Genomic DNA, 13,056 nt, shown 5'->3' with positions numbered 1-13,056 from the left:
TTGGGGTCATTTTTTGTTACAGCTTATAGCACATTGTAGTGCACTAGAAAAGAGATTTGAAGTTTGTTCCTCAGTTATTTTCTTTTTATATAAAAAAGAATGGAATATATACATAGGATTTTTATGATTCAGTATTCTTAAGTACTTTCTTTATTATTTCCCTCCCATATACATGTGAGAGTCTTCAAAATATTCCTGGAAAAAATGAAAGTAAAAGATACAAATAAAAAATATGAACTTTATTTCTCAGCATCGTTTGCATGAAGTTTAAGAGACTTTTTTGTATGCATGACATCAGTCATTTAGTCCATCCCTGAAGAGCTAAGGATCCTGGAAATTTAACCATATCAGTGCAGTCTTCTTATATTGTTAAATGCAGAAAAATGGAAGTCTTTTAAAGATTTTTTTAAAGATTTACTTAATTTATTTAAAAGGTAGAGACACAGAGAGAATGAGAGAGTGAGATCTTACAACTGCTGGTTCACTCCTCAAATGACCACACTTGCCAGGGCTGAACCAGGCCAAAGCCAGGAGCCAGGAACAACATCCAGGTCTCCTGTTGGGTATCAGAGGCCCAAGAACCTGTGCCATCTTCTGCTGCTTTTCTAAGCCTATCAGCAGGAAGCTGGATAAGAAGCCAAATATCTGGGGTTCAAACTAGTCCCCCGACATGGGATGCAAGCGTCACATATGGAGGCTTAACCCATTGCACCACATCAGTAACTCCTAAAGATTTCTTAGGATTAGGAAATAAAAATAATGCAGAAGGAGCTGAATCAAGATTGTAAGGTCAATTCCTACTGACTTTCCCTCAAAACTCTCCCAAGGGTGGGTGTTGTGGTACAGTACGTTAAACCAATGTTTGAGTCACCATCATTCTATGTTGGGGTGCCAGTTGAGTCCTGTCCTCTGCTTCTAATCCAGCTCCCTGCTAATGTGCCTGGGAAGGCAGCAGATAATTACCCAAGTTCTAAGTTCTTGGGTCCTTGCTACCTATGGAGGAGACCTGGATAAAATTCCTGACTCCTGACTTCTGTTACTCCTGCCTGTTACAGGCAACTGGGGAACGAATCAATGTATGGAAGATCTCTCTCTCTCTCTCTCTCTCTTTCCCTTTTTTCCCACTCCCTCTCCTTTTCTCCCTCTCAAATAAATAAACACATTTTTTAAAGAATATTTACCTCCATGATTAAAAATCTCCCCCCAAATTGGTGTTTCTTGATGAGAGAAATGAGCAGGACCATTGTAGCTCGCAAGGACTCTTTCCTGAAACTTTCCTGGGAGTCCTTCTGCTAAAGCTTTGTCTAACTTTCTCCACTCTGCTGACCAGCGAAGTTTATAACGCTCGAGCCCTCCAGAAAGTCAATAAGCAATTTGGAGTATCTCCAAAACCATTGCCATGATCTTTGTTCTTGACTGACCCATTTTCCTTTGCACCACTTCTACCTCTTGGTAGCCATTACTTTAATTGTGCTTTGTCTTCAGGACTGTTTTTGGTAAGGTCATGTTTCAACTCTTATTACAATTCTTCAAAGAAATGCTTCAGGATCTTGATGCATGTGTTTAAAATTTCCATCGAAAGTTCTGCCCCTGACTGTAGCTGATCTGGATGCAACAGGTTTGACATCCATTAAGCAAAAATTTTATTCAACCCTGACTTTTCAATCAGAATAACTGTGTGAGAGGTACCTGCTGAAGTGTCTACGGTGCTGGCTATTGTTCCTGCTGTGAATTGTTAGTCTCTCCGATTAAGGCACAAACAGGGATCATTTTTTCCTCACAAGTTGGGGAAGATGATCTGCTGCAATGGGCTTCACCTTCAACATCGTCTCATCCCTTCTTAAAATAAATGATCTACTTTTAAACTCCTGACTTCTCTGGGGAAATGTTACCATAAAATTTGTAAAACGTCGATGATTTTATCATTTTGGCCCCAAGCATCACCATAAATTTGATGTTTGTCCTTGTTTCAATTTGAACAGAATTCATGCTCTGATAGAGACCCTTTTCAAAATGATGCCTTGTTGGGGCCGGCGCCGTGGCTCACTTGGTTAATCCTCCACCTGTGGCCATTGGGAATTGAACCAGCAGATGGACAATCTCTCTCTACCTCCCCTCCCCCACCTTGTAACTCTGCCTTTCAAATAAAATAAATCTTAAAAAAAAAGAATGAATTGAAATCCATCTTAGCTTTCTCACAATATACATTGTCCAAATATTACTAGAAAGTTTTTTTGCACCAAAATGAGCTCATACTTTTAATTTCATCTTGCCATGAACTTTTTGAAAGACACTTGCATTAACAGTGCTCTATCCCTTTCTGTTTTTCCAGGTTCTAGAAGAGTGCTTAGAAGATAAAAGGCGCTCATACGTTTCTGCTGAATGGAATAATTGTTGTGTTTTCACTGTATACTGTATTTTCACTGTCATTCATCCATTTTAGGTTAGAAAATTAAACACCAACTTTACATATGTGCAACAGTCAGAATTCTGCCTGGAGCTAAACATTACATATATATTTCAAGTGAGATGTCAAGAAACAGGGAAAAAGTACTGGCAGCCCTGGAGTACACCCTTCTTTCATAGGACACCTGAAAAAGGTGAGAATATTTATTGACTTTATTCTCTTAGGCTTCATTTATTTTAACTTTTGTTTCTCTTCTAAGTACATATTTTTTTTTCCTGTTTGACTTATACCAGAATTGAAAAAACAATCTGAATTGTCATTTTTCTTTGATTTTGTTGAGACTGACTATAATTGATGCAATAGTCCTCAAACATACCTGGGCATAGAAACCACGTAAGGGTGTCTGTTTGAGATGCATGTTCACCATCCCCACCCACCAAGGGTTTGATTCCACCATGGGAAGTAGGGAGTTCTCAAAAATCTCACGTGTGCAAATGTCTTATGTGATTGTGGGGTGTAAATTAATCAAAGATCTTGTCTTGAAAAATAGTTACATTAAACTCATTAAGACATTCTGATAAAAGGGACACAAATCAAATCTTATCAATAAACACTGGTTAACTACTATATGTAAACCAATCAGAAACTTGAGATTAATTATCCTCTCAACAACAGGATGTTTCATATTTTCTTCTTCTAAGATCAGCTGAGATCTCGTGTGTTCAGGGTGGTAGAGCTGTAGAATATTTTCTTATTTTTAATATTGTTATTTTAATTTTATATCCACTTACCCAAGTCATTCTATAACATCTTAACCAAATGGACTTCAAGTGTAATAATAAAAAAAATCTATTTTAGCTGTCATAAAACTTTATAACAGCCTCATTTATCTGAAGACACCCCCTTACTGAAGGTAGCTTATGCACTAAATTTAAAAATTTCCCCTTAAGACTGAAGGATTTAATCATAATCACAGTATTGTTAATATCATTCTTATTACATTTTAGGATTATGTTTTCAAAATGCTTTGGCGTTATTAATAGCAGACAAATAAGAGGGAGCAAGAGGAGCCAGATGAGCTGAAAAGCTCTTCTAGCGCCCCCTAATGCCCAACTCTTAGAAATACATTAAATGAATAAGTGTCTCTTTATTTTTTTCCAATACTATCAATTCTATCTTTTAAAAATTTTTATTTATTTGAGAGGTGAAGAGGCATAAAAGAGAAACAAATAGGCAGACAGAACTCCTTTCTGCTGGTTCACTCCCAAAATGCCCACAACAACTGGGGCTGGGCTGCCAGAGACAGGAATACAAAACTCAGTCCAGGTCTCCCAACCATCACCTGCTGTATATCAGGCTGTTCTCCATAGGTAAGGTTTTAAGTACCAGGAAATAGGGAATAAGAACACCACACCTGCTCTTCAATAGTTTAAATTGAAAGGCTTTTTTCCTAAGGAGAAAAATTCCTGAAGGGGAAAAATATGCTAAATACTCCTGAAAACTTGCAGTTATCTAAGTTTAGTATGTTAGCTAAGACAAACAAAAGATTATTTTCTTGACACAAATTCTTATTTGAGGAAGTGAACACATGCTATGGAAAGTGCTAATATTAAATCTTTTTGAGAATGTGTTTCTTTATTTTTTGTTTGCAAAAGCAATTCAAACTTATAATATACAACAGAGAAACACCTGTTATTTACATTTTAATGAATACTAGGTTTTTTTTTCCTATTCACCTATTTTTCTAGTGATTGATGCTATGGTGTGTATTCTGTTTTATATCCTGATTTTCTTAGTCTAGTTTTTAAAAACTAATTTAATGGCTGTGCAACCTTCCAATTAATTAATGTATTACAATTATTTATTAATTTATCTATTTTTAATTTATGAATGTATTACAATTTATTTATTTATTTAGTAATTTCCTTATTTAAATCATACTAAATAAATAATTTGTGTTATTTCCATTTTTTCCTACTATTAACAAACTTATTTGAGTAGGTTTATTTTCAAACTCTCTTATTTCTTTATGTCTAAAAAAGAATTGGATCAAATGTTAAGCACATTTTATTTTTTGATTAATTTTATTTTTGCCAAAATTTTATTTTTTCCCAAAGAAACCTTTTATTTAAGGAGTACAAATTTCATGTATTTCATAAATACTACCCTAGGAATATAGTGATTCTTCTCACCATATCAGCCCTCCCACCCACACTCCCACCCCTCGTCCTCCTCCCTCTCCCATTCCCAGTTCCATTCTCCACTAAGATTCATTTTCAATTAACTTAATACACAGAAGACCAACTCTATATAAGTATATAAGTAAAGATTTCAGCAATTTGCACATAAAAAAAAAAAACACCTGTTACTCAATAATTGAGTCAAGGGCTGTTCTTATCTTCCACTTAACAAACTAAAATGAAATAAATCTGAGAACAAGTTTTACAGTTAACTCTCATAATACAACTCATTGAGGACAGAGGTCCTGCATGGAAAGTTAGTACACAGTGACTCCTGTTGTTAATTTAACAATTAACACTCTTATGTATGACGTCAGTGATCACCTGAGGCTCTTGACATGAGCTGCCTAGGCTGTGGAAGCCTTTTGAATCCACAAACTCTGTCAGTATTTAGACAAGGCCATAAGCAAAGTGGAAGTTCTCTCCTCCCTTCAGAGAAAAATACATCCTTCTTCGATGGCCCCTTCTTTCCACTGGGGTCTCATCCAAAGAGATCCTTCACATAGATCATTTTTTGCCACAGTGCCTTGGTTTTTTCCATGCCTGAAATGCTCTCACGGGCTTTTCAGCCAGACCAGAATGCCTTAAGGGCTGATTCCGAGGTCAGAGAAGCACATTTTAAAATGCAGATGTATGTTGTCAAATATGCCTTATCTTCTTTTCAAAGATTTTATTTATTTATTTGAGAGGTAGAGTTACAGATAGAGAGAGGGAGAGACAGAGAGAAAGGTCTTCCATTTGCTGATTCACTCCCCAAACGGTCACAGCGGCTGGAGCCAGGAGGCTCCCAAGTCAGGAGCCAGAGATTATTCCAGGTCTCCCACACCGATGCAGGGGCCCAAGGACTTGGGCCATCTTCTACTGCTTTCCCAGGCCACAGCAGAGAGCTGGATCGGAAGAGGAACAGCCGGGACTAGAACCGGCACCCACATGGGATGCCGGCGCTTCAGGCCAGGGCTTTAACTCGCTGAGTCACAGCGCCGGCCCCTACAAGGTGCTTTCAAAATGATGCCCAGCAAGTACTGCAGGACAGATCATAACGCAGAGGCGGCCTGGGCTGCAGTCCCCCACCTGCTGGTGTGTCCCTTCTCTGGACCACTCCTGTCCTCAGCCTCTGAAAACCAGGTCTCAGTAAGAAACCAAGACAACTCGTTTGCAAGAAGGTCTACAAGTAACATATACGACTCGATCTCTTTTTCTTCCCCCTTAAAATATTTAGATGTTAATGGAAAACAAAGCCCTATACTAAAAAAGAGAAAGAAAATCAACTCCTCAGAATGCAACACTGAGCTTTAGCCAACACTGGAGGTATCTGGGTAGGAGACCTGCTGTATTCCACCCTAGTGTAGTACAAGAGACCAGCTAAGTGGCTGAAGTGTTGAGTAACTTCAGGAGAAGAAATAATGCTCGTTGGATCTTCATTGTGTGCTGGGCACTGGACAATATGCATTTCACATCTGAATTGTCCTTCTCTGTAAAAGGAGTATGATTTGGGGCCGGCGCCGTGGCTCACTTGGCTAATCCTCCCCCTGCTGCGCCGGCATCCCATATGGCGCCGATTCTAGTCCCGGCTGCTCCTCTTCCAGTCCAGCTCTCTGCTGTGGCCTGGGAAGGCAGTGGAGGATGGCCCAAGTGTTTGGGCCCTGCACCCGCGTGAGAGACCAGGAAAAGCACCTGGCTCCTGGCTTCGGATCGGTGCAGCACGCCGGCCATGGCAGCCATTTAGGGGGTGAACCAACGGAAGGAAGACCTTTGTCTCTCTCTCTCACTGTCTAACTCTATCTGTCAAATAAATAAATAAATAAATAGGAGTGTAACTCTTTGGAATTCTTTTTTTTAGATTTATATTTATTTGAAGGCTGGAGTTACAGAGGGAGGGAGGGAGAGAGAAAGAGAGAGAGAGATCTTCCATCCACCAGTTGAGAGAGAGATCTATCTTCCATCCACTGGTTTAGTCCCCAGATGACTGCAAGGCAAGGGCTGTGCCAGGCTGAACCCAGGAGCAGGAGCACCTTCTGGGTTTCCCACATGGGTGCAGGGGCCCAAGGACTTGGGTCATCTGCTGCTGCTTTTCTACAGGCTATTAGCAGAGAGCTGGATCAGAAGTAGAGCAGCCAGGACATGCACTAGCATCCCCATATGGGATGCCAGCATCACAGGCGGAGGCTTCACCCAATATGACACAACACCGGCCCCAGGAGTGTAATTTTTACGGCGTGGATGAAGAGGATGATGCCCAGGGAAATACCGCAGTTTTGCCAAATGTTACCAAGCTGGTAAATGGCAAAGCTGGCACAACTCGGGCTTTGGGATTCCAGCACATTATTTATTCCAGTCCCCTTCCTAAGAGACATAGATGGGTCTCACATTGTCCCCCACCCTGCACCAGCCACCTGGCCAAGTCCTCTTGTGCATATTAGTTAGCAATAAAACTGAGCTTCATTTCCAATGCAGGGTTTGTTGGGAAAATGCAAATACATCAGAAAAGAGCCACTTGATGTTACCAGCCATTTCTACCTTGGCCAGAATACAAGTTGTAGAAGCAGATTGGGGTTGAGATGATAAAGAAGAAACCCTGAAACTCCAGGAAACTTGGGAGGGGCAAGTCTGAGACAAGGATGCAGTACAGGTGGGAAAAGTGCATTTGCAAAGACTGGACCAGCACACCGAGTAACTACTGCGTTTTCCCACTGGAACTGGTCCAGAAAAGCAGTGTTTCTGCACCAGAAACCATGGCACCTGCTTAAAATGATGCATAAGAACCAGTGCCATAGAAGTCAGACTCCCTATAAGAAGGGGGAGTGTCATGCAAGATACCACAGGATATGAACAGGACATGTGGACAGAAAAGGGGAGACCTGGTTGCCCAACCCATCGTGAGTGTTTTCAGGGGGTGGGGAAGGATGGACATGTGAGAGCTACCTCTCATACTGTCTGGTCCCCTCTCGCTTGCTCTTTCCCCCAAGGCTCTGACTGTCCCTCGCCAGCTTGGCAGCACAGAGTCCCAAGAAGCCCAGGACACAGGTCTGCTGCCCCAGCTCACCTTCCTCACACCCGCGTCTGCCCAGATCCTGCCCTGCCTCTGGATTGAGGCTGCAGTAGAGATGCTGAGAAGCCCGGAGGGCTACTGACATTGGAGCTTCTAACCCACCAGCCTGGACAAGTCACTGTTAAATGTCCTGGGGCTTGTTGAGCAGGGCCACAAGGGCCCCACAGTAGAGAAGATCATTGATAAGATCATTGATCAGTATAGAAACCCACCCTGAAATCCTGAACGTCAGTTCCCTAAATCCACTTCCCGCGTGCAAAAGGTGAAACAGACTTACGGGCGGGACAGGCTCGGCACATCTGCACTCCACAGATCGACACGCATATCCCTCTGGGATGAAGCTAAGACACAGGCTCTATAACTCCGGTAATGACAAGTCAGAGGCCTGCAGGAAGAGCAGCCACGTTTCATGCTGACTAATTAACCTGCTGCGATTGCTATTTGCCCGAGAAGAGTTTCCCAGAGATACCATGTCACCCTTTTTTTTTTTTTTTGACAATTTTCCAGAGGAAGGCATGTATGAGCAAGAGACTGAACAACATATTACTTTGTTCTCACAAAACACTACTGATTCCTGGATTAACTCTAAGTCCTTGATGATTCTCATTAATTTTTCAGGACTTTTAGTGACTAAAAGAGAAAAGCAAATCTTAGACCAATGGAACTAAATATAGGCAACACTAAATGTAATGCAAATGAGATGGTGGCACACAGAGTGTGTTTTCAAAAATTCTATTATCTCTAATTAGAAATCCATGTGGAGATGGATTATGAATTTGCAGATTCTGTGTTACTACATTGTGCTAAACAGGCACATAGTATTTCTTGAAAAAACAAATCATTTTATTTTATTTTTAATGCATTTGATAGTAAGAGAGAGAAAGAGGGTGTGCATGTACTCCATGTACTGTTGCATTTCCCAAATGGCTGCAATGGGCAGGGCTGGGTGGGCCAAAGCTGTGAGTAGAGAACTCAGTCCAGGTCCTCCGTATGGGTGGCAGGGGCCCAGCTACTTGACCCATCACCACTGCCTCTCAGGGTCTATATTAGCAAGAAGGTGGACCTGAAAGCCAGAGCCAGGTATTGAACCCAGGAATCCCGGGTAGAACACGAAATCTAAACCAACATCTTAACTTCTAAGCCAAATATCTGCCCTAACTAGTCAATTTAGACTGAATCGTCTTTGTGTCCTGTCCCTAATAAACCGCCAGGTTTCTCTAGAATAAAAAAGCACCTCAGAGAGGTAAGATTCGGCCCAGCTGTTAAGACGCCACTTGGGATGCCCACGTTGCATATGGGAGTGCCTGGGTTTGAGTCCCGGCTCAGCTTCTTACTAATATGCACCCTGGGAGGCAGCAGGTGATGGCTCAAGTAGTTGGATCCCAGCCACCCACATGGGAGACCTGGATTAAGTTCCCTGCTCCTGGCTTGGTCTGGCCCAATGCTAGCTAGTATGGGCATTTGGGGAGTGAAGCAGCAAATGGGAAATTTCTGGCTGTCCATCTGTCTGTCTCTTTCTTAGCCTCTGCCTTTCAAGAAAATATAAGTAAAATTGTTTTTAAAAGCTCAGAAAAGTTCATAATCTCTCTGAGGTTTGTAACCCACTAATAGAGAATAAAGATTACACTTGTCCATGAGGAAGTAACATCTTCTGTATTAGTTTCCTATGGCTGCTTGGTAGCTTAAAACAACATACATTTGTTTTCTTATAATTCTGGAGGTGACAAATCAAAAAGCACAATCACTGGGCCAAAACCAAGGTGTCAACAAGGCCATGTTCCTTCTGAAAGCTCCAAAATCCAGGTCGATTTCATCGTCTTTTCCAGATTCTAGAGGCTGTCTGCATTTCTTGACTCATGGCCCCATCCAGGCCAGAAGCACAGCATCTTTCAGTCTTTCTCTGACTGTTGCCCTTCATTGGATCCACTCATCTAATCTAGGATAATTGTCCCTTCTCAAGTCCCTTTAGCTGTAGAAGGCAATCCACTCACCTGTTCCAGGGACTAGAGCATGGGCAGCACGTTACTTGTCCCACCACATTTCCCCATCAACCCACCCACTACCTACAGACATAATCTTACCAGTCAGGATACTTAAGTAAAATTGAGCAAAAGAAATCAAATCTAGATATCTTAATCAAAAAGGAATTATTGGAAATATAGCTGGAAATCTGTAAAGAGACTGGCAAAATGGCATGAGTAGTATCTGAATGTCAGCAGGAGTCATAACCACAGCCAAAACTGCAGCTCAGGAAGAATCTGGTAAGGACCCTGCAGCTGAAAAGTAATTGCCGCCCCCTCCTGCCCTGTACCCTGGACAGCTCACTGAGGTTGCTATCACCAGGCTCTGGGTACAGCTGCTGTCCCCACGTTGAATTCTAGGTGGCTTCCTGAAGCTCTTTGTCATTCAGTCCATATTCTGAGTCTGAGAGTTGGGGAAGAAGTATCTTATTGGCTGGGCTTAGGTCTTCAGATTACTGTCAACTGCTGGCTGTGCAGAGAGTCTCTGCTCCCTTGAGACTTCCACAATGGGAAGCAATGCCTGCCTGTTACCTATTTTAGGATTCTCATAAAGTATATGTCCTGGTATTGGGCAATGGAAACAAAAGACAAATGTCCATTTGACTCTTCAGACTCGGGGACAGAGGCATGCTGTAGCTGAGAGCAAAGCTGCACTTTGGAAGAATTGTTGACCACTTGGTAAATGTGGAAACTGCCCATTTGGGCTTGTGGAAGTCTGCTGCACTTTGACACCAGATTGTATCTCCACACAGTCTATGTCAGTTAGGGCATGGTGGCTGCTGCTTTTACCTTTTCCTCCCCTTATTCTTTCTTTTTAATGATATGACTGCATATGTACGTTTCTTATCTTCTGCCTATACACACCAGGTACTTACAGCCCAGGAATAGAAGATTGACGATAATCTCTTGAGTATGCTATATACACCCTGCCATCCTTAATTTACATGGATGACACCATAATCCACTAAATGATTCATTGTTTGACTTGTTTTGCAAGATGTGGTAATAAATTTGTTCTTACATATAGTTTTCTCTGCCCTGGGCTGCTGGTGCCTATCTGATATGTGTGATGACTGTTTTCACCTTGCTAATTGACATGGGCCAGGATCAAATCTTTGCCCTTGGCCTAATAATGTTGAATTCCAATCATATATCTGAAATGGCAGTTTGAGAAGATATCACTAAAATGCTATGAAAAACTGACTTATGAAAATGAGATGAGAAACAGAGAAACAAAAAGGAGATGCTTATGCCTTAAGAAACATAGGAGAGAGGCAAAAAACCTTCAATAATTCAAAAAACACACCCTATATCTTTTGTAATATGACTCCTCTTTCTTGACTATCTACAATCTTCTGCAAGAGCAGTCCAGAAAGCTTCATGTGTTAGTATGCCCTTACCAACAAGTTTGGGAAGGACGGAAGTAAATGAACTTTAGAGATGCCGATACCTTCTGACCCAGTAATCCCGCTTGTAGAAATCCAGCCCTAGGAAATAATCAAAGATACGGAAAGGAAACTCATATATAATGATATCTATCAAAAAATAGTGATAAAAAATAAGAACTTGTAAGCAATCTAAAAGCCTGACAACAGTATTAGCTGATACTTATTAAGGTTTTAATTTGTGTCAAATATGGTATTAAGTGCCTGCTATGAACTATCTCATCAAACCTCATCAGTGAAGCACTGCTATTATCCAATTTTACAAATGAAGAAACTGAGTCACAGGGAAGTTAAGCTACTAGCCCTGGGCCATGCTACTCCAAGTGGTGCAGGCAGAACTTGGACTAAATTTCATCTGAGTTCACTGTTGGTGTTTGGAATCACCAAGTCCTATACTTTCTCAGTAGGAAAAGAGTAGAATACAATCACGATGGGATAGTAGGGTGCTTTGAACAATTTTTAATAAAATGAGGAAATGTTTGCTATATAACATTGAGTGAAGGAGATAGTGTACAACATTGTTAAAGAGTATCATCTCCACTAGGGTACAGACATCCATAAAAACACTGCTAACAAACATAAAAAATGATTGCTTCTAGTTTGTGGACAAATAAACAATTGTGTTTTCATTTCTAAGCTTTTCAACCATCCTAAAATTAGCATATATTGCTTGTACAATCAAGGAATATAGTTGAGTGTTTTGCTTTGTTTTGTTTTAAAGATTCAATTATTTACTTGAAAGACAGTTACAGAGAAGGAAAGGCAGAGGCAGAAAAAGAGAGAGGTCTTCCATCTGCTGGTTCTCTCCCCAAATGGCCTCAATGGCCAGAACTGGGCCAGGCTGAAGCCAGTAACCAGGAGCTCTATCTGGGTCTCCCACATGAGTGCAGGGGTCCAAGCACTTGGACCATCCTCGCCTGCTTTCCCAGACCACTGGCAGAGAGCTAGATCAGAAGTGGAGCAGCCAGGACTCAAACCAGCACCCAAAGGCTTAACCTGATACCCCACAGGGATGGCACTGAAAATGATTGCTTTTAAGAAGAAAATAACACTGGAATGGAAGATCCAATAAATCAATGTTAAATAGCTTATCCCAGTCAGCCTGTCGTGGTATGGTCTGAAGCCCAGCAAAGCCAGAGCAGCTGCTAGAGGGACTGCCTTTGCCTGCCTGTTCCGCCCACCCTGAGCGCCCTGCTGCAGAAGTGAGGTTATTAGTTAATGGGGCCGGTGATCAGGACACCCTCTGTGTCAGCTCTGCCTGGGATTTTCTACTCTTCAGTGTCTACCCAGGCACTTGGAACAAGTTATTCATTCTTTCTACGCATGTTTCTTTGTCCATGAAATGAGGGCAATATTATTATCTTCATGATTGGGTTGTTGTGATGATTAATTGAGAGACAGTATGTTGCCTGGAACATAATCAGAACACATTATTGATTCCTTAGAAAGGATAACAAAAAACATTACCCCAAGGTAGACAGAGAGCAGAGCTGAGGCAATGACTTGGCACCATCGCTAAGAGAGAGATGTAAAACATTACAGTATTTCTAAAGCAAGGTTTGATTAAACTAAACAAAGAGTGTAGTCAAGAATAAGAGATGGCATTTCTTATTTGAAACCACTACAAATTCCCTACACACTGCTTACTGCAATATTGATGTCCAATGTCTGTGCATAAGCTACATAAAAACTTTTCCTAAATTAGAAATGACTTGGGGCCGGCACCGTGGCTCACTTGGTTAATCCTCCACCTGCGGTGCCAGCATCCCATATGGGCGCCAGGTTCTGTCCCGGTTGCCCCTCTTCCAGGCCAGCTCCCTGCTGTGGCCCGGGAGTACAGTGGAGGATGGCCCAAGTGCTTGGGCCCCTGCATCCGCATGGGAGACCGGGAGGA

At 41.7% G+C, this 13,056-nt stretch overlaps 1 protein-coding gene across 1 annotated transcript in view; it reads left to right on the top strand.

Annotated features, from left to right (window-relative positions):
* Positions 1 to 13,056, top strand: part of IL23R (interleukin 23 receptor) — an 80,539-nt gene that overhangs the window by 54,449 nt on the left and 13,034 nt on the right. The window contains exon 7 of the mRNA XM_070078295.1: positions 2,444 to 2,600. Coding sequence (XP_069934396.1) covers positions 2,444 to 2,600 — 157 coding nt within the window. The remainder of the gene's footprint in view (positions 1 to 2,443; positions 2,601 to 13,056) is intronic.

Source organism: Oryctolagus cuniculus, chromosome 7, assembly GCF_964237555.1.
Source record: "Oryctolagus cuniculus chromosome 7, mOryCun1.1, whole genome shotgun sequence".
Classification (NCBI taxonomy): Eukaryota; Metazoa; Chordata; class Mammalia; order Lagomorpha; family Leporidae; genus Oryctolagus; species Oryctolagus cuniculus.
Note: the sequence above shows the minus strand (reverse complement) of the source record. Positions and strands in the feature narration are given on the sequence as shown.